At 35.2% G+C, this 22,955-nt stretch overlaps 1 protein-coding gene across 7 annotated transcripts in view; it reads left to right on the top strand.

Moving 5' to 3' along the window:
- The window catches only part of NBEA (neurobeachin), a 513,742-nt gene that overhangs the window by 387,518 nt on the left and 103,269 nt on the right, over nucleotides 1-22,955 (top strand). For all 7 annotated transcript variants that reach the window (XM_087756962.1, XM_087756961.1, XM_087756957.1 and 4 more), the window contains 2 exons: nucleotides 20,730-20,847; nucleotides 21,720-21,822. In XM_087756962.1, the coding sequence (XP_087613088.1) occupies nucleotides 20,730-20,847; nucleotides 21,720-21,822 (221 nt within the window). The remainder of the gene's footprint in view (nucleotides 1-20,729; nucleotides 20,848-21,719; nucleotides 21,823-22,955) is intronic.

Raw genomic sequence — 22,955 nt, 5'->3', positions numbered from 1 at the left:
TTCATGGCCTTGTCTTTAACCTAAGCCACCAAGAAATGTATTTCGCTTTGCAGGTAAAATGCAAGCAAAAACAAGTTTGCATTTTTTTCTCTATTGGTTGACCTACCAGTCTACTGAAAATTCTGTACACCTCAATTTTACAATGTCAACATGTGGCATATGCCTCAGGTGGCTTACAGTTACTGGTGATTATGTGCAACCAGGAAAGAATCCAGCTGGACAATGAGATTCTCAGATGAGTTTGCTTGACTCATCGTTATAAAAGAAATCTCATTCTTTTACACCCAAACTGTTCGTACATGGCCCGAACTAAGCAGGGTGGAACACACTGACTCTGCAAAACTGGCTTTATAGAAAGTTTTGGACAAGTATCTGAACTGATGTGTTCATACTAAACTGAAGAGTAATTCTTGCCTAGGGAACCAGAGGAGCGTCCTGGCAAGACATAGTGATGCCTTCATTGTACAGCATCACCATCTTTCAGCGTATATTTACAGAATGCATCAATACTGTCAAAGATCAGGGTATTGTCATTGTGTTTTGTCTGTCCAATGCCACCTCACTTTCTTTTAGCACCTAATCACTTGAATAGAGTGATGTGTTCACTTTCTTTCTCTCTTTGCCTTTTGTTGTGCTTAGTGCTGCTCCCCCCACTTTTTAATGAAGTTTCTCCAATCAGAGTTCCTTTCAAACCAAAGCTACTGAAATCAGTGGAAGGACCTGGAATGATTTCAATGGGGTTTGGATAAGGCCCAGTCCTTCTAAAATCAAGCAGCTCTTCAATTCTGATCAAACCTTTTACAGTTTAATGTCCATGAATATCCTTAGACATTAGTGGGTTCCAGAGGCATAAAAGTACAGCCATCCTCATCCAAACGGGGTCACTTATCATGGAGGAAAACTCAGATAGTTAATGAATACAAGTTCCAGCTAACTTTAATTGTGTTCCTATTATATTATTGTTTATACTATCAGGAGTTTTACTTGAAATATTTGTTGAAATATGTGTGGTTTCCGTTCAATATTTTAATTTTCCACCTCCTTGCCCTCTAGTGGACAAACGAGCTCATTATTGTCAGAGCCCAACACACCTGGGACAGCAATTACCCATAAACGGGTTTTCTTCTTTACATGAAGTGATGTTTTCATGTAAAATAGGTCTTAGGTTGTTTTACTCTTCAGTTGGGATCTATATTTAGTTTGTCTGTACTGAGGTAGGAAAATGTTACTTCCTGGTGTTATTGGGTGTAAGTTTATAAAAAATTGGAATCTTTTTAGGAGTATTTTGCACAGTGCCATAAAGAAAGATCCCAGCAGGACCAGACTGAAGCTTCCCATGTTCTAAGTTTTTAATAATAAGTTTGAAAAGTCATATTTGTTGATTCATTCCACTATAAAATGACAAAAAGTATTTCAAGTGTGTGGGTTTTTATAGAACTAGTTGACATTTTCCATCGTAAAAATTTTATGTTTTTTCATAAATATTAAAAATACCCAAAGTTTTCCTGCTGGTAGAGAAAGCTGTTCCAACAGCAACCCACTGATTTTTAAAAAGCTCTTCCAAGAATAATGTTCTCACTAGATTTTTTTAAAATACAGCTTGACTGCCTCATTCTTCATGGTAAATACGCTACAATGTAATGATGCAGGGGACTCATGTCAATATTGTACAGTTGCATGGGAAGATTGAAATGGCCAAAGAGAGGGTCACTGTTTTCATTCACTGAGGTGTTTCACAAATTATTATTGTGGCCTTGTTTTGTTTATGTTTTGCAATCTTTTAAATAAACAGTACCATGGACTCTTAAGGATCAGTGGTTAATACCAGGAAGGAGAAATGTACATATCTAGTCCTCCTCCTGAAGCAAATAGGTGTTCTCAGAAGTTCCTTATACATGGGTGAGACACTCTTCTATGTGAAAAGCAAGTAAGGTCACTCTATATGTTCCTGATAGTGGGCACCTGTGCGTAAAAACAAATTTGGACTCTCTCAAGTACTTCCAGCTTCTACTTCAAACTTCCAAAGCAAACAGCTGTTTCGAGCACTCAACATTTTTGCAAACAACTCCAAAATTACGTTAATATTTATAATAGCTAATGTACCTTATTTAGATGCTGCTTCTAGAGAGATGATGTAAATATTTCTCTTATTTATTTTCTGTGGTGTTAAAGTTTTAAATTATTTACAGTAATTTATATAAAATGGATTCTTCTGTCAGCAACACTGATACAGTTAATTCAATTAATTTGGTGGGATAGCATCAAAATAAATGTAGGAAAAAATTCCCTCCAGTTCAGGCTTCCTCTCCCTAGTCCTGCTATACCTTCATTTTGCCTAATGATTTTTTGGAAGAAAAGGCAGGCAAGCGATTGTGGTAATTTTGCATTGCTCTTTGTTTTGGAAGTGTATCCTCAGCCCTGTCTCAGTTTCCTGTTCTGCTTTCAAAGGAGAAACACATCTTTTAGCTAACATTTTAGAGTACAAAACTGAAAAAAAAATGCAAATACTCAAAAGAAATAATGCTTTTTAAGGGGGATTGTGCAGTTTTGGCATGTACAAAAATGCTCAAGTGCTACTACATTTCAAGAGGATCTATAGATTTAAATTACTTTTGTGTGCTTGGCAGAGGTAGCTAAAAGTGAATATAATATTATCATAAGATATGGTGATTAACATTAAATTTGGATAGAAGAAAGTTGGATGCTTATCATGATAGGAAAAAGGTTAATATTTTAAAGTGAGGCTAAAGGTTGACAGAAGAAAAATTGAGTTAGTTTGCAAAAAAGAAATTTGTTTCTTTAAGTGAAAATTGGGGTCAAGAGGCCAGAGCTCTCTGCTTCAACATGAATGAAATAAATTAAATAATACCACCATAAAGCAGCAGTGTATAAGCTAATGATAAAATAGTACATGGTGGTTTTGAGAAAGATACTGTCTATGAGAAAAAAAAAATCTGTAGAAATGCTGGTTCAAATCAGTGGGTTTGAGTTTTTTTAAATTTATTATAGCCATTGTTTTCAAATAGAACAGTTGTTTTTTTTCAGTTGGAGGCTTTTAAATTTATGCAGTACCTTTAATTATTAACAAAGGTGGTAATGCTGATGTTCAGAGAAAATTACAGTTTTAGTAGTTACATTCTCTCTAGCAGAAATTTCTGGCATTTCAAATGGGTGTGCTGTTCTGTACCACTTCATGACCCAACTGGTGTGTGATATTAGGTGATGTTTCCCCATCTTAAATCAACAGGAGTTGACTACGTTTCTTTGGTCTATATGTAGTAATCCCTGTGTATGTGAATAAGGATAAGACATTGCATCAATCTGTAACTAGTCATATGAAAATACCAAATATAGGAGACAGGAAATCTATCAGTAACATTACCCTTCATCATGTCAATCTATGCCTTCGACAGGCAGAGCTGGGCAGCTCGTTTACTCTCATCATGACCAGTATGACATACCTTTGTTTCTCTAACAATAAGCATCTTTTTCTCCATTCTCTTTATCAACTTAAACAAAATAAAACTCCTAAAATAACCCAAGAAACTCCCCCCGAACAGGTTTCTTATTTCCTGCTTTCTAAAGGATTTTTGCAATCTAGGTAGCTTATGTATCAAAATACTAACAGGTTTTGTGACAGCACTTGCTTCTACTGTCCTATTTTTCAGATTTCAGACAGTTAGGGGATTATAGATTGAAGTATATTTACGTTTGTATCTACGTTCCTTGCAGAAGTGCATTTGTATCCAGACTGCTCACAGAAGATGTTTCCGTTTGTACGTATGCAGTAACACACTTCTGTTTGAGTTTGTCCTCTCAAGTGTACAGATAGGTTTTGAGTAATAGTGAGCTCTGCTATGTATCCTCCTGCATGAATTTTGCAGGCTGGGTCCCTGATGGGGAGTTTTAGGCTTTGCTGGAAGGTTGAGGGTCACCAGTTCTCACTGGCATTGGCAGTGGGGGCTGCATCCAGTCTCAACTTCTTTTTTCTTTTTCACAACTCTAGCCATAGTCTTTAAATTGTGAAAGAGGTGATTCCTTTTCTCTTCCCAGGAAAGTAAGATGATGCCTAATTGAATACCTAATATCTCAAAATGGAAAAAACCCAATCTGATTAGTCTTCAGGTTAAAAAAAAAAATTACTACGTCTTACTGGTTTGGACCATCTCATCCATACAGAAACATTAGGGTGGTTGTGGCTTTAGTCAGTGTATATTTGGCAGCTGAATCTAGACATTACCCTTCCATCTGGGGTCATAGTTTGTTTTAAAACAGTTATGTATGAATTTTCTCTATATTGTAGCAGAGGGTCATGAATTAGTGTCTAAATGTGGGCTTGACAAGATTATTATAGTCTGTATTTCATGCCAGAAACAAAGATGAATAGAGATACCAAGCTTTTAAACAGACTTTCTGACATCTATAATGTCAGCAGAGAGTGAATGAATGGCAGGATGCAATAACAAATCTTCATTTTTTATTATTTTATAGGAATTAGATGGACCTACACTCATTCATAATTTCTTCCTAAAATAATTACTAAGTACTATATGAACCAGTCATTTTCCATCCCAGTTACCTTCCAAATAATGCAAATTGTTTACTAAGATGTACTTATTAAGATACATACACTAGAATAGAATTATACTTTGATTTACATTTAGGACTAGATAGGATACACTTAGTTAACACTTTGCACTTTCATTTTAGCTGAATGTGTATTTTTAAATAATTTTGTTTTTGTCTAGACCTAATAATTTGCTTTAATGCTTGTTGGGCGAACTACTTTTTTGGATTTTTTTTAAATAATAGTTTTCAGCCTCTCTGTGAATTTACTGATTATTAGATTTCTGGAGCAGAGATCTACGTTAGCAATTTTTGATTATTAAATTTCTGGAGCGGAAATCTGTGTTGGTAATTTTTGAATGAGAAAGACAACATGCCTACCAGTATACTACTGCCTTTTCAGTATAGCCCCTTTGAAGATACATGTTCAAGATTTTCCTTTTTGTTTATTCATAGTCCGTGTGTAAATAGGAAAGAAACACCTATGTTGAGGCTGTGGGCTCTAATACTTTTTTTTTTAATTGTTATTCTTAGGTATGAATATTCATTTCCATTTCAGGAGCACAAACAACCCCCACCCTATTAGTACTTTGACAGTTTTTGCCTAAATAATAATACAAACCCTAGAGTGATGGCTATGAAGACATATAATATTTGATGAATCCAGCTTCTTTGAAATAATAGAAACACATACCATTAGTCATACTTTTTTAAGTGTAGCTCCGCCAGTGGTTGCCGATATTTATATCTATATATTTGTTGGAAACGAGTGTGTATACGTAGCAATAAATGCAGCAAAAGCATATCCAGGTCCTGCAAATACTGTCTCATTTTCACTACTTCTGTAACTGCTGGCATTAATGTTTTTATTGGTCTTCCTTTTATTAAAGGAAAGACAGAAACAGTTCCACTAATGGAAACCAGCATGTAGTGCTAGCAGCTTTTAAAAATATTTTTCTTTTTTTTTCCCCCAAAAAAAGGTACGTAATTGAAACAAAAAGCATTGTTTCAGTCCTAATTTTTTTTTTTTTGTCTTTTCCTTGAGCCCATCCTGTCAGGCTGCAAGCGTGAAAGTTATTTTCTGGTGGTGTGATTAGATTGGGGCTGAACTCTCCAGCTGGCAGGCCTGTCTGTGACTGGCGGCGGCCTGTCCCCAGTGCTTGTCATCTCCTGACATGCCTGACAGGATGGGGACAGCAGCCCCAGACAGGTTCATTAGATGGTGTTTTCTACAGCTGGGCTAAAAATAATAAAAAAAAAAATAATAAAGGAAAAAAAAAAAGGCCATGCTTTGTCAAGGCCCAAGCTGTAGGGGCCCTTCTTGTTGGTTTAAACCAAGGCCTTGTTTTGACAAATTCTGATCTGTGTGGTTTTTAGATTTTCTGACACATTTTTGTTTTCTTCCCCTTTGGCCTGCGCTCTTTGCACTCTGCCTTGTTGCTGCTTCAAAATCCTAACACCGCCTTCCCAGGAGAGCAGGGAGGATGCTTGTGGAGGGCTTGGAAGAAAAATAGAGCACTACAGTGAAACGGCAATAAGTGTTCATTTCCATGGTGATCAGCCCAATGGCACAAAAAACAACCTTGGGACTCTCAATAAGCCAATTACAAGAAAAGTTAAGAGTTTTATAGTGCCAGAAACATGCCATCTACATGAGAAAATAGTATCATTACTAGCAATCTATGCTGTTAAATACATTGCTGCCTGGTGCTGCCAGAAACGTAAGCTGTTTATATTATTTTGGATTTTTTGGAAGCTGCCAGAGTTTTCTGGTGGTATTGTCAGGCTTTGGTGCAATACATCAAAAATCTACACGGTTATAGATTATAAAACATTTAAAACCAGTAATAAAACGATTTGAAAACATTAGGCACATTGAACATCACAATGTTAACTAAATGTATTCAGACTCTGAGTTTCTTAGGGATTTGTATCAGATCTTCACTTTAGATTTTTATCATAAAGACAAAAGATTTGTACATCATCTGTAATTAAAGAATCTCCTATAAAATATTTTTGAAAAGAAAAAAAACACTTAATACCCTATTTTTTCTATTGTAATTATAAAGTACCTAATGACTCCTTTAATTTACGGACTGGTGACTAGTTTGACTCCAGGGTTACCTGCTGTTTTTCTTAGGGATTGTCGCTTGATTCTGGACATTTTAGGGAGGTACAACATTCTGGTGTGTAAAACACTTCTCTAGCTACTGGGGAAAAAAGGAAAATATTTGCTATTTCACTTACTTTGCCTTTCTGCTTAGGAGTGCGGCATTACAGCCTTTTATGTTTTCTGCATTTAGCTGCTTGCAGTGTGAGCACTGTGGCTGGAAACCAAGCCCTTCATTCACAGAAATCCTACCACTTACCTTTCCTTTGTATTGTTAGTTACTGCTGCTTTAGTTCATGGTCTCTATGACAACTGTTTAAATTGGGATGGGCAACTGTCATCTGGAGTATTACTGAAAGAAAAGTGTTAGTGAACACACAGTTCCATAGATAGAGCATTTCAATATAATCCAATTTTAATTGAGCTCCAGAGACTTTGATGTGCTGCCGAAGGTTGGGAGAGAGCTATTCCAGGGAGAAATTAAAGCAGCCCAGCAAGGCTTCACTACTCCAGACTGTCACCATTTTAAATAAGCATTAGCATCAGACTTAACCTTCCCCTATGAAACATCTCACTTTTCCCCCCCCCAGCTTTTTGCTTCTTTTTTTTTTTTTTTTTTTTGCAATACGTATAAAGGCAAAGACACTTTCATCTTTTTATATACATTTCTATATTCCCTTGATTAAGTTTGAAAAGCATGTACTGGACCTGAGACGCATCTGAGGCTGTCTATTGGACCTTACATTGCAGCTCATAGAAAGAAATAGAAGCAGAGTAAGGATTAGTTTGCAACAGTCAAATGGCATGTGTTGGATTTTCTCTCTAAGACTGCTCTAAGAGGAACCCGTCCTTGTGCTAAAAAGTTGAGTGGGGACTTATTTTAGCTTGGTTTCATCATTAATTCCCTTTAACATAAATCAAAAAGAGCAAATATTTCATTGTAGACTCTCTTACTAACAAAGCTACGTTCTTTCTATAGCTATGTGTCCACTGGCTGGGTTTTTTTTTATTATTTTGTGCATAATAGCCAAAAATAGTCATATAACAATTACAATAACAATTAGCAGACTTATCTCTGGTTTTGCACAGTGAGGAGATTAGAAGGTGACTGTAAACTTTTGAACTGTTGAATTAAAATATCTTATGATTGCTTCATTTAATTAAACTATATGATCCTTTTGTACCATTTTCTTTTTCTCTCACAAATGTGTATATGTACAAAAAACTTCTAAAATGAAAGAGATTCATAATAATAAAGCAAAATTGAGGATCACTGTACATTTTCCAATATTTCAATATACATTGGACAGCATTGCATGTTAGAGAGCTAAGACACATTTTAACATGATTCATTTTCCTGACTTTTAAGTTTCCCTTTTTTTTTTTTTTGTTTTTTTCTTTTTTCTCTTTATATCTGACTTTCTTGGCTTTCAATGAAAAAAAAGTAAATTTGCAAGATGCTGAGCTCTCTTTCTGGATGCTCAGTACTCTCAGGTTCTACTCCAAACAGTAGGAGTTGGGATACTCGGCTGCAAAGAAAAGATGCATCTTGCAAAATTGAGTCTATCAGAGATAGACTATTACATAGGATGCTTGTATTCCTTAAAAAGAATGTGATATGCATCAAATCCGGATTTAATGGCAGTACAAATGGAACCAATCACAGTACAAGCAGTAATCTGTCTATAGAAGTTAATAGGGTTTATTGTCTGCTAAAGCAATTAGCCTGTTACCCACATAAAAGAAAGGCAAGAATCTAAATTAATAGGAGAATTTGAATAGTTGGCTGTTGTAATCTATTGAAAAAGTGGAAATATCAAATCTCTTTGTAAAGCTTGAGGTAAATTCCATTTTATTAATAATTTTTTTAATTAAAAAGATGTTAAGAATAAATTAATTGAGGCTATATGAGGTAACCCTATTTGACTGGGATTGGCACACTTTTTCATAGTCACATAGTACCCAGAAGTCCATAAAATCTAAATACCTTCTGTGGTGGAGCAGCTTGTAGTGGATAAAAACAGAGGTACATTCACACAAAGTATCTCTACACGCTGACAGGTGTTGCAGTAATTTCATACTGGGAACCTAGAGTTCACCACAGGAAAGCCTGTGAGTATGCCCAAATTTATGACATGTGGGTTTGCGTTCCAGTTGGCTAGAAGTCCAAAAAGGAGGGAACTGTATATTAAATCTGCTATAGCACTTCTTCCACTAGCTATTGCAGACATCAGAAGACTATATATGTACCCCAGAATCCATTTTTGGTAGCCAGCTGAGTAGACTCTTAATATTCCTCCTAGTTTTCATAGGAATTAATTGTACAGCATTAGACGTTCCCAAAAAGTTGTACTTATCTATCATTTTGACCTTTACATTGTTCAAATTAAACAAGCTGATAGTTAACTATATGAAAGTACACACAGAATATACAGAATGCACATAGTAAAATATTGTGTAAATGTGGCTCCAGTTATTGAAATAAATATAAAAATAATTTATGGAGTTTCTATATGCAGTTTACATTTGATACATGTTAATTTCTGCAGTTTTTATATTTTGTGTGGATTTATTTTTCAGTGCTTAATTACTGTATCTGATAAAAAAAAAGTTCCTTAAAGCAAGTATAGAATGCATAGGTACTTTTTCTATAATATTAAAGCAAACTAAGTGTAATGACATTCAAACTAATTAAATGATTATTTAATTACAGCAGGCAGTTTGCAAGCACTCCAAGTTAAAATTTTCAGAAGAAACATTGCTATTCTTTCCTTGCACAGACTTAGTAATATGAGATAATGTTCCATGTATAATAATAAAAAAACATAGTAGAATTTTGGTTGCTATTGGAGCTGTGGATTAGGTTTTTCCCAGTGCTATAATTCCTTGTCTTCTCCAGCAGTGCAAAAGAAACTCATCTTAAGCTCATCTTAAATGGGTTAATAAAGAACAAGTTGGTGTGGCAATATATTAGGAAGATGGAGATATTTTGATGTATGTTCACCATAATTCACAGGCAGTCCTATTGTTCTTTGGGGACATTAGAAGTTGACATAACGTAGAATAGCCCTGAATCTGCTCTAAATTTCAACACCAAGCAAACTGACTTCCAGAAGTCACTAGTGCTTCAGACCCAACACTTCTAGGCACAGCTGAGCATGTGGCAGCTGTAGAATTTTGAATTTCTTGAGGAGTATGCTTGTCTGTTACAAACTGTAATACAGAAAATTTGGGGATGGTGAGGATGTTGTAGATGTATAATATCGATCACTTTATAAATCTGTATATTTATTCTTGCTTATAAAAATAAATTTTAAATTTATTGCTAAAATTTCAGCAGTAGAAATTACTCCAATTATATTCCCAAATGTCAGGATTAATAAAACAGCTTTTGTATATGAAGTTAACAACAAAGTATTACTGGTTTATGGTCAATCTTATATAGGAAGAGATATTAGGAACAGAAACTTAAAAAAATTAAGCTCCATAGTAGAAAAAATGTTATCTTCTGATTACTTTTATAGATCCCTGATCATATGTGTTCTGCACTGAAAAAATCTAATGTGAAATGGTTAAAATCCAAGACGCTTGCACATATATTCTGTATGACATTGAGTTCACATCTATAAAAAGAGGGACATAAAACTATCTTTCTAGCTGTCATTTGGTAGGAAATGGGTAATGTTTAACAAAACTCAATATTTACACTTTTCTTAAGTCCAGTTATAGTGCCTTCAGTTATTATAACGTTAAGGATTTGCGTCATGGTACATTTGAGTCTTCAGACATTTTGTATTGCATTGCACTTTTGAATAAATATATTGGTAAGCAAGTTCTGAAAAAAAAAAAAAAAGACCCTGAGTATTTTATGATGGCTTTATTCTTGGGAAAGAACACATCACATACTTGTGGATACCATACGTTCTTTATTCTTCAGACTATTCCTACGTGTTTTGCTTTTCCCAAGTCCTAAAATTTGATTGTGTCACTTATCCTTAGTGCAAGGGAAAAACTAATACACATGAGAATGAAGTAATCACCCAAAGACATAATTTTAGAACACAGAAGAACATGAGTTTCTTCTAGTCCTTTCCGATAACTGGATGGTCAGCGCACTCACCTGGAAACTGGGGAGTCTTCTTTCACTTCTTTCCTATGTTTGAAGGGACTGGGTTGCCTTGTATGTTCACAAATTATGACCAGAGAGCAATGCTTGCTTTGCAATCCCTGCAGAAACATGGCAGGAGTCAGGGAGCTTCTCTTTCTATTGCTTAATCGGTTGTGCGTGTGTAGGAGCTTGCCAAGAGCTGCTTGCCCCTGCCTTTCCTTGGGGCAGCACACAGCTGAGGCAGCTGGTGCAGCTCACTCATGCACTGTCCATCCTGGACCAGTGAGGAGTGCTCATCCAGCTGTGAGCTGCTCATTGAGAGCACAGCGGTGAGGTGGAGCAGACAACACTGTTGGGGAAGGGTGTCATTTGGGTTCACATACCTTTGAGGTAGAAGGGAACTGAATCTGAGTGCCAAGCCCAACGTCTCGCTTTAGGCAACAGAGAACTTGTTTGTTTTCATGTTGGTGTTTGAATCTAATCTGGCAACTTTTCTCAGCTAAAACTATCACAAATTCTGTCAAATCCACCAATATTTCAAGTTTAATAAAACTGCATTTTTCTGTCAAGTAACTACTTAATGAATAAATGTCCAGCTTTGGTTTCAAGTTACAAGCATTTATCAACACTGTCTTCTCCCTGGATTTGTGAGTATTACAGGTTCTTTCTTTCCATTGCTTTACTTTTGCTAAGGAGGTCCAGAGTGAACCAGTTGACAGAAAAACAAGCTCTCCGTTTTTAATCCTGAAAAAAAGTTCTATGTTTTTGCTCAGATCATATCAATTTTATGTCTTTTTTTGGCTTGTCCACTCAACTGAAAATGTAATTTGCGTAGTTCTAATTGAAAAAATTTGATTGCATTTCACTGAATGTGGCACTGGGGCAGAATGGCTCAGAGCGGTTTGAGCATAAGTACTGAGATCACCACTCGCCTGTTTGGATTCATCTCTAAGCACGAGATGTAGAGTGAGAACGGAGACAGCAGTTCTGTTAAGATTTTTCACTAGATTTGAGTCTGATGTCCTGTTGTTGCCAAAGTCAACAAAAAATCATCTTAAATCTTGTGAGGTAACAGGCACAATCTGCTTCAATCCTGTTGCTAACTAGAGCTAATTGAGCTTCTCTACTTCGGATTTTGCCCCAGTGTTTGTTTCCTTAACCTCTGTGTTTTGAGTTGGGCTGTGCTCTAATATGGCTTTCTATGGCACTAGAATTCATTTGTTTTCTGCTTCTGCACATCCGCTGTTGCCCCAGCTGGCACCATCAGCTTTATTCCCGCTTTCAGAATCCTTAAATGAGCTGAAACTTCTGCTTAAAACAGTAATTGTTGGAATTTAGTTTGGAAGTAGAGCCTAAAAAAAGCCTAAGGTGGTAAGATGTTATAATGGTAAGATGTTATAATGGTAAGATTGTAAATAAATAAGATGTTATAATGGTAATTGATTATTATTATTCCCAAAATAAGATGTTATAATGTAAGATGTTACCACCATTTTCTAAGGTGGTAACATCTAAATCTGCTACCTCTTCCTAATGCTATTCTTCAGAAGAATTTCAGTCCATTGCTGGCATTTCAGGAGTTGCCTAAATTGACAATCTGTTTGCATGTTGCATAAAAAGGAAATCATGCAAAGGCACACAGATGTGTAAAACGCCCATAAAATGAATGATAAAAATAATTATTACTCAGAATTCTGTGGCAAAGGTAATATTTTCCCATGTCAGTAGCACTTACCCTTGTATTTTAGACTATGCATTGGTGTTTCACAAAAGCAGAATTAGAAATAATGCATTTAGAATATGTAAAATATTCTCTTTGGATTGTTTTGATCTGGATGTTAACATTTAGCAACAGTGTTTCCATATCTAGGAGCAGGGTTTTTTTTACTCTAATAACCTTACTGCAGCTGCTTCTCAAGAAATCCCCATGTCCTTTCCGTTACTTTCTTCAAACACAAAATCACAACACGCAAAACCATTTTACCAATGAAAAGAGGAAAATGGCCTGAAAATGTGCCAACTTCAAATAATTCTTCAGATGACTGAAAATGAATGTGGGAATAAGAGTGTCAGTTACTGTCAGCTGAGTGGGCATTGTTTTAATGGATACTGAAGTGGTATGCTGACCAGAGAAATCAAATTTAGAAAAGGTTGGGGTGAATAGAACCTCATGTTTCAAGAAAAGGGGCCTCTTGAAAGCTTAAAAAAACATTGGAAATAGAAGCATAAGCTGAGAAAATTTGGCAGGGAAGTAAAGCCCAAAACCACAAAAATAATATCTGCATTTTTTAGATCCCTGAAGAGAAGGAGAAAAAATGAAGCAGGAGTGCCAATATTTATTTAAAAAAAAAGTTCTAAAAAGATTTTTAAAACTGATGTGAATGGAGAAATTATAATGACACATAATACTCGGCTCATCCTGCAGAGCATAGTATCACAAGAGCTACTTGGAGGAAAGCTTTTAAGGCTCACAAATAAAGAAACATTTTACACAGAGGCATGTTATAAGAAAGGGGAAAGGAGACCTTAATGTAAAGAGAAATTGAGAACGTTTTACTAGACCAAAGTGTGCAAAGAAAAAATGATAACATGGTAATTTGATGAGATTTTAGAAGTGTTTACTCTTATGCAACTACGGGAATTGAGGCAGAGGGGATGTTCTTAAAGTGGCTTAAATGTATACAACAGAAGAAAATAGTATGAAGTCAATGAAACACTAGGATATTAAATTAATTTGAATTGTCCTGCCCTTCTCAGTTTCCCGTTTCAGAAAAGCAACATACAAGGTATTTCATTATTTGAACTTACCTGATTTTGAAATTTATTAATAAGTATATTTTCTTTATACATTTACATATCTTGACATGATATATTCCTTGTTACAGTGTATGAATATTTTTCCTGCTAAATCTGAAAGTTAATCATATTCAGTACTTCATCAAACATTTTGAACTTATATAATGCTTACTCAATATGGTATTTCATAAACTCTAGGAGTCTGGTTCCATGCCATTAATGTCTGTCATTTCAATCCATACTTAGAATACATGAAGCAATCATGCAGTCTGCCACGTACTTGTAGTAAGCTCTGTGTTGTTCGACGGTTCTGGAGAAGAAAGTTTGCTGTATGTGCACGGGATCAATTTTTTTAAAACTATGAAGTTCTGCATTCAGAATTTCATATTTTCCTTGAAGCAAATGGTGATGCTAGCAAACACTTGAAAAAGGGAAATCCAGATCCCTGACAGGAGATATTCAGTAATCATTTTCATGTGTTTCTAACCTCTAAAAATGTACAATGATGCTAAACTATTTTATGAATAACAACTGTTGGGTACCTGGGTCAGGTGCATAAGCACACTTCCATAGCTGGCTCTAGACAGCTCTCTGATGAAATATCTATTCATTGTGATTTGTTTTTGTGAAGTACTCTGTGTTTTATCGGCACACATCTTCTTTTAAGTGCTGAGGTTGCAAATTTGGAAGCATCCCGTAAGACACTGATGTAGGGAATGTACCAGATATGTTCCATCCATTTTATGGTTACCAGGTTGTTATGAAATGGTTAATATGAAATCAACTGCTGCTTTGTGACTGAAGCATATTATTACTTGCTATTTCAAATATAACTATAAAGGGTAGTAGTGTTTCCCACAATGATAACTTCTTTTTTCTTCCCTTCCTTGGCGTCTTTTTTTTTCTTTCCTGCCAATTCATATGCAAAAAAGATGAGGTGACAACAAATTTAGATTTTAGCTTTTTCATTATGGACTTTTTAACTCACTTTATACAGAAAGCAGAAGATACAGTTTCCACCAGACAACAGGGAAGCAAAAGACCCAAGCAGAACCTTTTGGATAGTTCATGCCCATCACAACTGTGTTTGGTTATTTTTCAGGAGTGTAGTGTCAGACTAACAAAAATATATCCTTTTTTTTTTTAAGTTTGCAACAGAATTTCATTGTAAAAAACACTTTCTCAACCTTAGGGAATATTAAATATTCATTTGACAAGGCTCGACAAGGGAGATTCAGAGGATTTTTCTTCTCTCCTTGGCAACTGCATTCACAGAAAAGTCTGTCATGAGAAACTATATTCAAGCTCCTAACCTGGAAGCCTGGAACACCAAAGCTATTTTACTTTTGTTCATTTTGATAACATAGGTGTAGGGACTGCAGTGTAGCTGAAATGAACCAAGATTTCTTCCTCCTGGCTTTTGTTCAAGGTTGGGACACATGAGATAGACTCATAGTTGGCTCTTCCAGGTAATCTGTCTTCCAAAAGTTGGTGATGGTGAATGAAGAATGAAATACAAATAAAAATCCTATTCAAACTAAAGGACCACTGTATATGGGGATGACAAGGACTTATTTTGAATTGGAAGAAACACAACTTTGCAAGCTTAGTTAAAAAGACAAACAAGGTACAGTATATAGTTAGCGCATAAATAAAATAGTTGTAGCTATAATTGCCAGTGTTGAGGAAGACATGCTGAGTTTGCTGAAAATTGCAGCACTGGACATATAATTCAGAACACTTAAAACACTGGAAAATAGAAAGACTTGAAAAAATTATTAGGGTTATTGGACTTCTGGCAGGGTGGATTATGAGTATACAATACAGTGCTTTTAAGCATATGTCTCTAAACTTTTGAATCAAACAAAAAGATGAAGGGTTACTTTGGGTTGGGCTGCCAGGATGCAACAGCATCCCACTAGACTTAGACAAATCTGTTCAAGTGCAGAGCAAATATTTGTTGAAATGTAAAATATTAAAATTGAAGAAGTAGGAGTGGTAAACTTACAAGGAGGAAAAAGGATAAATTCTTAGAAGTTTCTTGCATATCCAGAGAAAAAGGAAAATTAAATAAGTACCACATAACAAAGACAATACCCTGTGTTGCCAGGTAACAGAGCCATCTAACAGATAGATGGGATTTTGATGTCTAAACTAAGGACATGACAGAACTCTTTAATGTTCTAACTAAAATAGTGGTGTCCAGGTTAAAGACAGTAGTAAGTACACTGAAGCACTAGATAAAACTGTCTTTATAAAATGAAAAAGTATCTTCAGTACCAAAATGATGGTATTATTGGAAGTCCTTCTCGTCATTGATAAAGGAAAAAGAATGCATTTAATTTAAGGAAATGGCCATCTTATTCAGAAAGCATGAGTCTGAGGATCCTCTTCAGACTTCGAAAAAATTAATCTATAGGAACTTTGGAATGTATCTGTGGAAATGCAGCAAAAAATGATCTAGTTCTACTATACATAAGTACAAGGCAACCATGTCCCTTACTGCTCTTTTTGTTAGACATTATTAGTGCAAAAGGTAAAGAATAATGAAGGAAATCAGGGAACAAGTGCTTTGAAAGTAAAAAAAAAAAACAACAAAGAAACCCCCAAAACAAAACACAAAACCCAACAACACAGTTATATTAAATGTTAATGGTTATATATGCATTTTGCACTAGATATAAACAAAGCTTGGCAAATGTTACAAATATCAAGTGATAGTTTCATTATGGAATCAGGTTAGAATTAAAATACCCTGAACCAGAAATCTGGTTCCAAAAGACAAATGATGAATTCCCATTGAAAACAGTAGATTAAATTCACATACATAGGCATTAACAAATCACCCAAAAGAGCTTTTTTAACAAAGGAAATATTGAGCAATAAGCAACAATTCTTTGCAACAGTCTGGTGAAGTGACCATTCTTACCATAAAGTAAGCAACTGAGAATAGATAGCACTTGTACAGACTGCTTTCCTTGATTTCTTTATAACACCTGATTTTGTGATTATTTCAATTCCAGAAACAATAATCAAAAGAAATATCCTCTTGCAGTGCTGTGTCTGGTGCTATGAGATATCAAAAATGGTACAAAGTAGTAAAAAATAATCCTCAATACTAAAGTGTTTTTTCTGTGGAGATAATCTATCAGCGATGGTAGTAGAATGGAAACTAGCATTTCTGGTCTTCTGGTTTATCTAATACTTCAAAATTCTAGCTGCTAATTAGCGATGAATTCATTATCAATAATTGAATAATTGCTGAAGTAATCTTATGATTAAAAATGTCCCAACTCTTAACTGAAAAAAAAGAAGAGATCTTGATTACATCAGAAATAAAATTAAAATAATGGAGCCTTCATATTTGAGCCAAGTAGGAAAGCGCTTCAGTAATGGTTTTGTTTCTCTTCCATAGAGTTTTCCATCTGAACATCCCATGCTGCTTTAGTAATCTAATTTAAGTAAGTGCCACCAACAGATGTTGTTCCATATTACAGAACCCTGAGATTTAGGGACTTCTCATTCCTACTGTTAGGGTGACAGCTTCATCTTACTGCAATGCATCCTAGCAAATTTTTATTCTTGGTCTATCATCTGGCCAGTGCACCCATTACTATCTTTAAAACATACCCATATTTCTGAGTAAACGAAAGGATTTTGCAAGGAGAAATAAGCTTTAAACCAAAAAATTGCAGCTGATATTAAAAATGAAAATGTGCTCAGTTCAAATGTAGACATGGTTCGTTGGCTGGTTCGTTTTAATTTTATTAAAAACTTACTTGGGACCTATTCGGTGCTTAGTCATGAAGTTTCAACCGTTAAGACATGCCTAGAACAAGAAGTCTTCATGACTGTTTTTAGGAGAAAAACTCATAAAGCTATCAAAATAAAGAGCACTGACTTTAAATATAAACAACAACAAAATATTGGATGGAGCACATGGTAATTTTGTCTTCACATAACTAAGTAACATAATTTTGGGGTCTTTTGGTGAATGAAATGATTTCTATGTCTTTATGAATAATGAAATATACAATATAAGCAGTGTGTAAAAAATGTAACGTAGCCGGGCCCTTATTCATGTGGTATGAGAAAGCAGAATGCAAAAAATCATCCTGGAAGAAAAAAAAGGTATAAACCTTTTAAAGGATTCAAATTCAGAAAAAAGAAATTACTTTATTTTGGCTCTTATAACAACAACAAGAAAGAATCCTGCAACAATGTCAGTAATTTCTGCTGTAAACTGTGGATACCTAATAACGGAAGGTTTAATGCATCACTTGAAAGTAGTGTTAGATGAATGTTATGGAGGATGACAAAAATAGGTAGTATATCTTGGACAGGAAAACAAGACAACAGAAACACTGAAATAATTGAGATGATTTGATATCAACATGATAATCTGATATTTGTAGGACTAATACACAGTTAAGAAGAGTGTAATTGAAGATAGTAATTGAATTATAGACTCTTTCCTTTCCTCTGATTTCCTATCCTTTCTATTGCTTTACTCGAGTGCTATCTTAAGTCATTCATTTCATAGTGGGGTGAATGTACCTCTATGAAGTTATGATTGCTTTATACATAAGTAAGAAGAGGAGGAAGAAAAAGGCAACCAGTGTATGGTCAGTATAGAATTTGCTTTTAGTGTTTATCTGTAATAACTAAGCTGTGGCACATATCAAGACATTGTAAATGTATTATTGTGAATCATCTAAAATGTTGATACATAGGATATAGTCAGTATTAAACATTTTTCTTTAGAAAAGAATAGGACAAGTAGAAACATTTTTGAAACAAAAAGTGAATTCCTGAAGCATGGTGTTTTGTCAAGGAACTAATTCTTTGGCAAATCTGCTGGCTGCTGTGGATCTGGTTACAGCTATATACATTTCAAACTCTTCTCTCTGGGAGTCTGTTCTCATCTTTTAGCTTTTTAAACTTGAGTGTTTTCCTCCCTGTTTCCTCTTTGTATCTTAAGAACCTGTGTATTTACAAAAATTATGTATCAGCAGCAGAATACGGTCAAAAAAGGACATGCTGGAATCTTCACAGTCATTGTTCTTAACCATTTGAATTTCACATACATGATACCAGCTGTATCCTAGCATCTGATCTCAATGAAAGACTGAAGGAAAATTTTGTTTATTTAGCTTATCAAAGAGAAAGCTAAGCAGTAACTGGATCACAGTCTGTAATTACCGACACAAGGAAAAGTTATCTGATACTAGAAGACTTTCTCATCTCACAGACAAAGGTGTCACAAGATCTAGTGGCTAGAAGCTGAAGTCAACAGAGTTCAAAGTAAAAATGAGGTGCAGATTTTTAACACGAAGGTTAATTTACCACTGCAGAATTTAGCATATGAAGTAGTAATTCCACAGCTGGCCTGTGACTGAATGGAGGGAGCATATAGTCCCTGGCATGTGTCTGGGAGACCTCCAAAGAAACCAAGCCTTCTTCAAGGATGTGTTTAGTTAGTGTGGAGAGCTGAGGTGAATGAAACACTACCACCAGCTGCAGTGTTGCACTAAGTCTTGTCTGTAACTTCCCACGTAGACAGTACAGGGGGGTCATTGTGTTCTTCTCTCCAGTTTCCATCAAGGACAGAACATTTCAATGCTTTTCCGTGTGCTGAAGCACATTCGTTTTGTTGCTGTTGTTACTGTCACCTCTGAAATAGACTCATCATGGTTACGAGAAAAAAGTTATGGAGAACAAATTAACAAAAATCCATGGAGCTCTTTTAACACAAAGTGTATAAACTTAAATAAGCTTTTTCATATATGAAGACGTGTTACTAACTTGAAGCTACATCAGTGAAAAAAACTGAAGGAATACAATTGCCATGAAGGATTGTTAACAGCAGCAACATATGGTCTCCCTAACACTTCCCTATTCAGAAGTTGGGGGAGGTCATGATTACAGAAAGCAAAGACCTCAACTGAGTGAGTAAAGCGCTGCAAGCTGGTATACCAATGGTTTCTATGTACCTAATGGAGAACAGAGAAATTCAGTCTCTCTGGTCTGAAACCTTCTTTTTGCATTTCCCTTTAGTGAAGATGTTCATTGCATTTATTTGTTTCAGTGGGGCTGCAACTCTCTGAGTAACTGCAGCCTAGGGGAAGGCACAGCCTACAGAGCCTGGGAAATGCAGTTGGGTGTAGTGAGGGGATGGTGCCCATCCCAAATGACTGACTCCTCATAGGATGGTGTCAGGGTCTCATCTATGGGCAAAGCCCACCTGAGCAGAGGTGGAGGGCTTAAGGCAGCCTTCCAGCTGATGAAATGGATTGGGAAAGGGTTGTTCTACACCACATGATAGTGCTGGAATGATGATTCACGGATGAGAGAAGCTGATAAAGCTGATACCTAATTAAATTGTGTATTTTTTGTCTGTTTTCCTGTACAACCAGAACAGTGAAGGAGGAGTGAAAAAGATTATTTAGGTATTAATATCTAGTCTTAGACCAATACCTTCAATTGAGAAACTGACAAATTGGAAAAGCAATGCTAATTTTTAGCTATTTTATTTTAAAATATTTTCACATTAATTTTAAAATGCAAAAATACAAATTGTTAAATATTGTTCATGGTTTGGGATATTAAATGTACTTAACTTCAGAAAAATTATTGTGTTGACATGTTGTTCTAGCTAATTTCTGTATTTTTTAATGGAATGGGGGGAGTTTTAATTTATGAGCCTGACATGGATGTGAATAGCAAGTTATATTATTTTGGTTGTACTTTGCACAGATAGCCTCAGAAATAAATTGGTTATCCAATACATAACTGACAAATGTGTCGTGCACACTGGTAGAAGAAAATACAGCTAATCATAATTGCAACTGTGTCCATTACCCTGTGCTTACTTGTAGAGTTTGGGGTTTTTTGAGGAAAATAAGTTGATGTGACTCATGAGAAATAGGAGTATCAGGTTACGGTACTTAATGATATTCTTCTAACAGCTGTACTTCATTGCATTTTTAAAAAACATTTAAGTTCATATTCTAACTCCTGGTTTTTAAGTGTTAAAGAGATACGATTAACTTAAATGTACTTCACTGATGGGTAAAATTTACTATGTTCTTATGCAATATTTTAATGAAAAACTCCTGCTAATAACTGTCACCTTGACATTCTTTAAAGGTCCTTGCCTATACAGAGGGTCTTCATGGAAAATGGATGTTCAGTGAGATTCGGGCTGTTTTTTCAAGACGTTATCTTCTCCAGAACACAGCTTTGGAAGTGTTTATGGCAAACAGAAGTATGTCTTTGTTTATTTTGTTGCATAAAAATGTGCTAGTAGTTATTTTGTGTGTTATTTATTAATCTTAGAATTTAAACTTTGTGCTTCCTTTGATAGAGTGCTTATGTCTGTGTTCAATAATGCTTACTCTTGCATGTATTCAGTGCATTTCATATTAAAATCAATCAGATAAATCAATCACACTGCTTTCTGTGCAGCAGTGAGATTTGTTTATAAAAACAGATCATTGCAATTGGTAAATTCTTCAAATGTTTGATAGGTAATTTACTTTTTCTGTGATCTCACCCCTCTCCTCCATTTTCTGTAAATATTTCAGTGAAATATCTAAAAGGATATATAAACTGAGTTAAAGTAAAAAAGACCATATCAATAACTGCATCCACTCAGTTTTCTGTACGTGCTACTCTGAATCAGAGTTGAGTGGTTGGTGAGGTGTGTCAGTAGTCTTTTGCCCTGAGAAGCTCTGATGTAAATTTTGATTTCAACTGGAAAGGGAAAAAGCCAATTTTTGGTCCTGTGTGTTTTAATGCACCAGTTAGAAGATCAAATGCCATGCCAACTACTGAACAGCTTACCAGCCTGATAAGAGGTTATATGGGTTAATGGTAAGCTGCGGTTCCTCTGAAGTATACCTCACTCAGGTCTTCTGCAAAATGGGAGAGTTAGTGCCAAAATGTTAACTGGCTAATGATACGTAGGTATGAGGTATACCACGGGCTTCTGTTCTAACTTTTATCCCTGGGAGGATAAAAGTGGAACCAACTTCTCTTCCCAAATAAAAACCAAAGAGGATTTTAAAAATATATGCAGGTGGAGAAACAGACTTCTGCAGATGGTTTACTAGTCCATATTTTCTCTTCTTCATTTAGCTTCTGTTATGTTTAATTTTCCTGACCAAGCAACAGTGAAAAAAGTTGTGTACAGCTTACCACGTGTTGGAGTAGGAACCAGCTATGGTTTGCCACAAGCCAGGTAATTTAATTAAAATAGTTTGTATATTTTGTGTTTGTTATATTATACAAATGATATTTTTAAACATGTCAATACCAAAACATTCCTGTCATGAAACTCTAGATTTTCTGTCTTAAGGTTACTTTGAGAAACAATATCCTTTACTTACTATATGGCCTATTATTATGGAATAGAAGTAAAAGTATTGTAAATTAGATTTTTTAAAAATCATTACAGGAAAGAAGTACCTTCCAGTGAAGGACCAGAAAAAAACTTATACCTTATCTCTTCAAAGTCTGGTTTTCAGTCAGGTTTTATAAATGTATAGACAAACGTTCATCCTTGCTGTGATTGTTGTGCAGGACATGGAACTAAACTTGACTAGGTTTTGTGTTTGCTGAATGAAAATTATTTTTTTGTATATATCTTCTCACTTGCCTTTTATATGAACGTGTGTGGTTTTTACTTCATTGCTCATCAGTATAGTGGCTATTTTGCAATTTCCAAATTTCTTCCATTCATTAGTATAATGCATTATTATTCTTCTGTTTCCAAAATTAAGGAGGATATATATTTTGGAAAAGACCAACTAAGATTCAGTTTTAGTAATTTTCACCTACTATGGACAAGTACAGTTTTTATTATCTCAACAACATCAATATCAAATCAGCCGATGGTCAGAAATAAGGCTGGGAATTGTCAGGTCCAATATTATAAAAGTATTCATATTTTGGAGATGGGTAAGATGATCTTCATGTATACTTCACTGAGTTTTGGAGGGGGGGGGGATATTTCCTGCCTCCATTTTTTTTTTTTTTGTTTAGAAATGTCTGTTCAGACCTAAAATTGTTTTTGAGGGTGTATCAGCAGAAGTTTGGTGAAAAATGTTTAGGTTCAGGATTAATTTCTGGTCAAAATGAAAGAAGAATAAATAAATATAAGGGAGTGAGGAAACAGCAGGAAATTCACAAAATATGGTGCTGTGGGTTCAGATCTCCATTTTGCTTGACTTGACCAAAAGCCAATGACTTAATCATCAGTGTAATGTCTGGGATGCGTCTTTCTCTTTCTTTAAGTAATTTCCTACAAACTAAAACTTCATATTGTTCTTGTTTTATCCCAGTGCAGAATGTGGAAATACTCTGAAGTGTCAA

Source organism: Nipponia nippon, unplaced genomic scaffold, assembly GCF_047370975.1.
Source record: "Nipponia nippon isolate SJK-2023a ecotype South Korea unplaced genomic scaffold, ASM4737097v1 scaffold_2, whole genome shotgun sequence".
In the NCBI taxonomy this organism is placed as follows: Eukaryota; Metazoa; Chordata; class Aves; order Pelecaniformes; family Threskiornithidae; genus Nipponia; species Nipponia nippon.
Note: the sequence above shows the minus strand (reverse complement) of the source record. Positions and strands in the feature narration are given on the sequence as shown.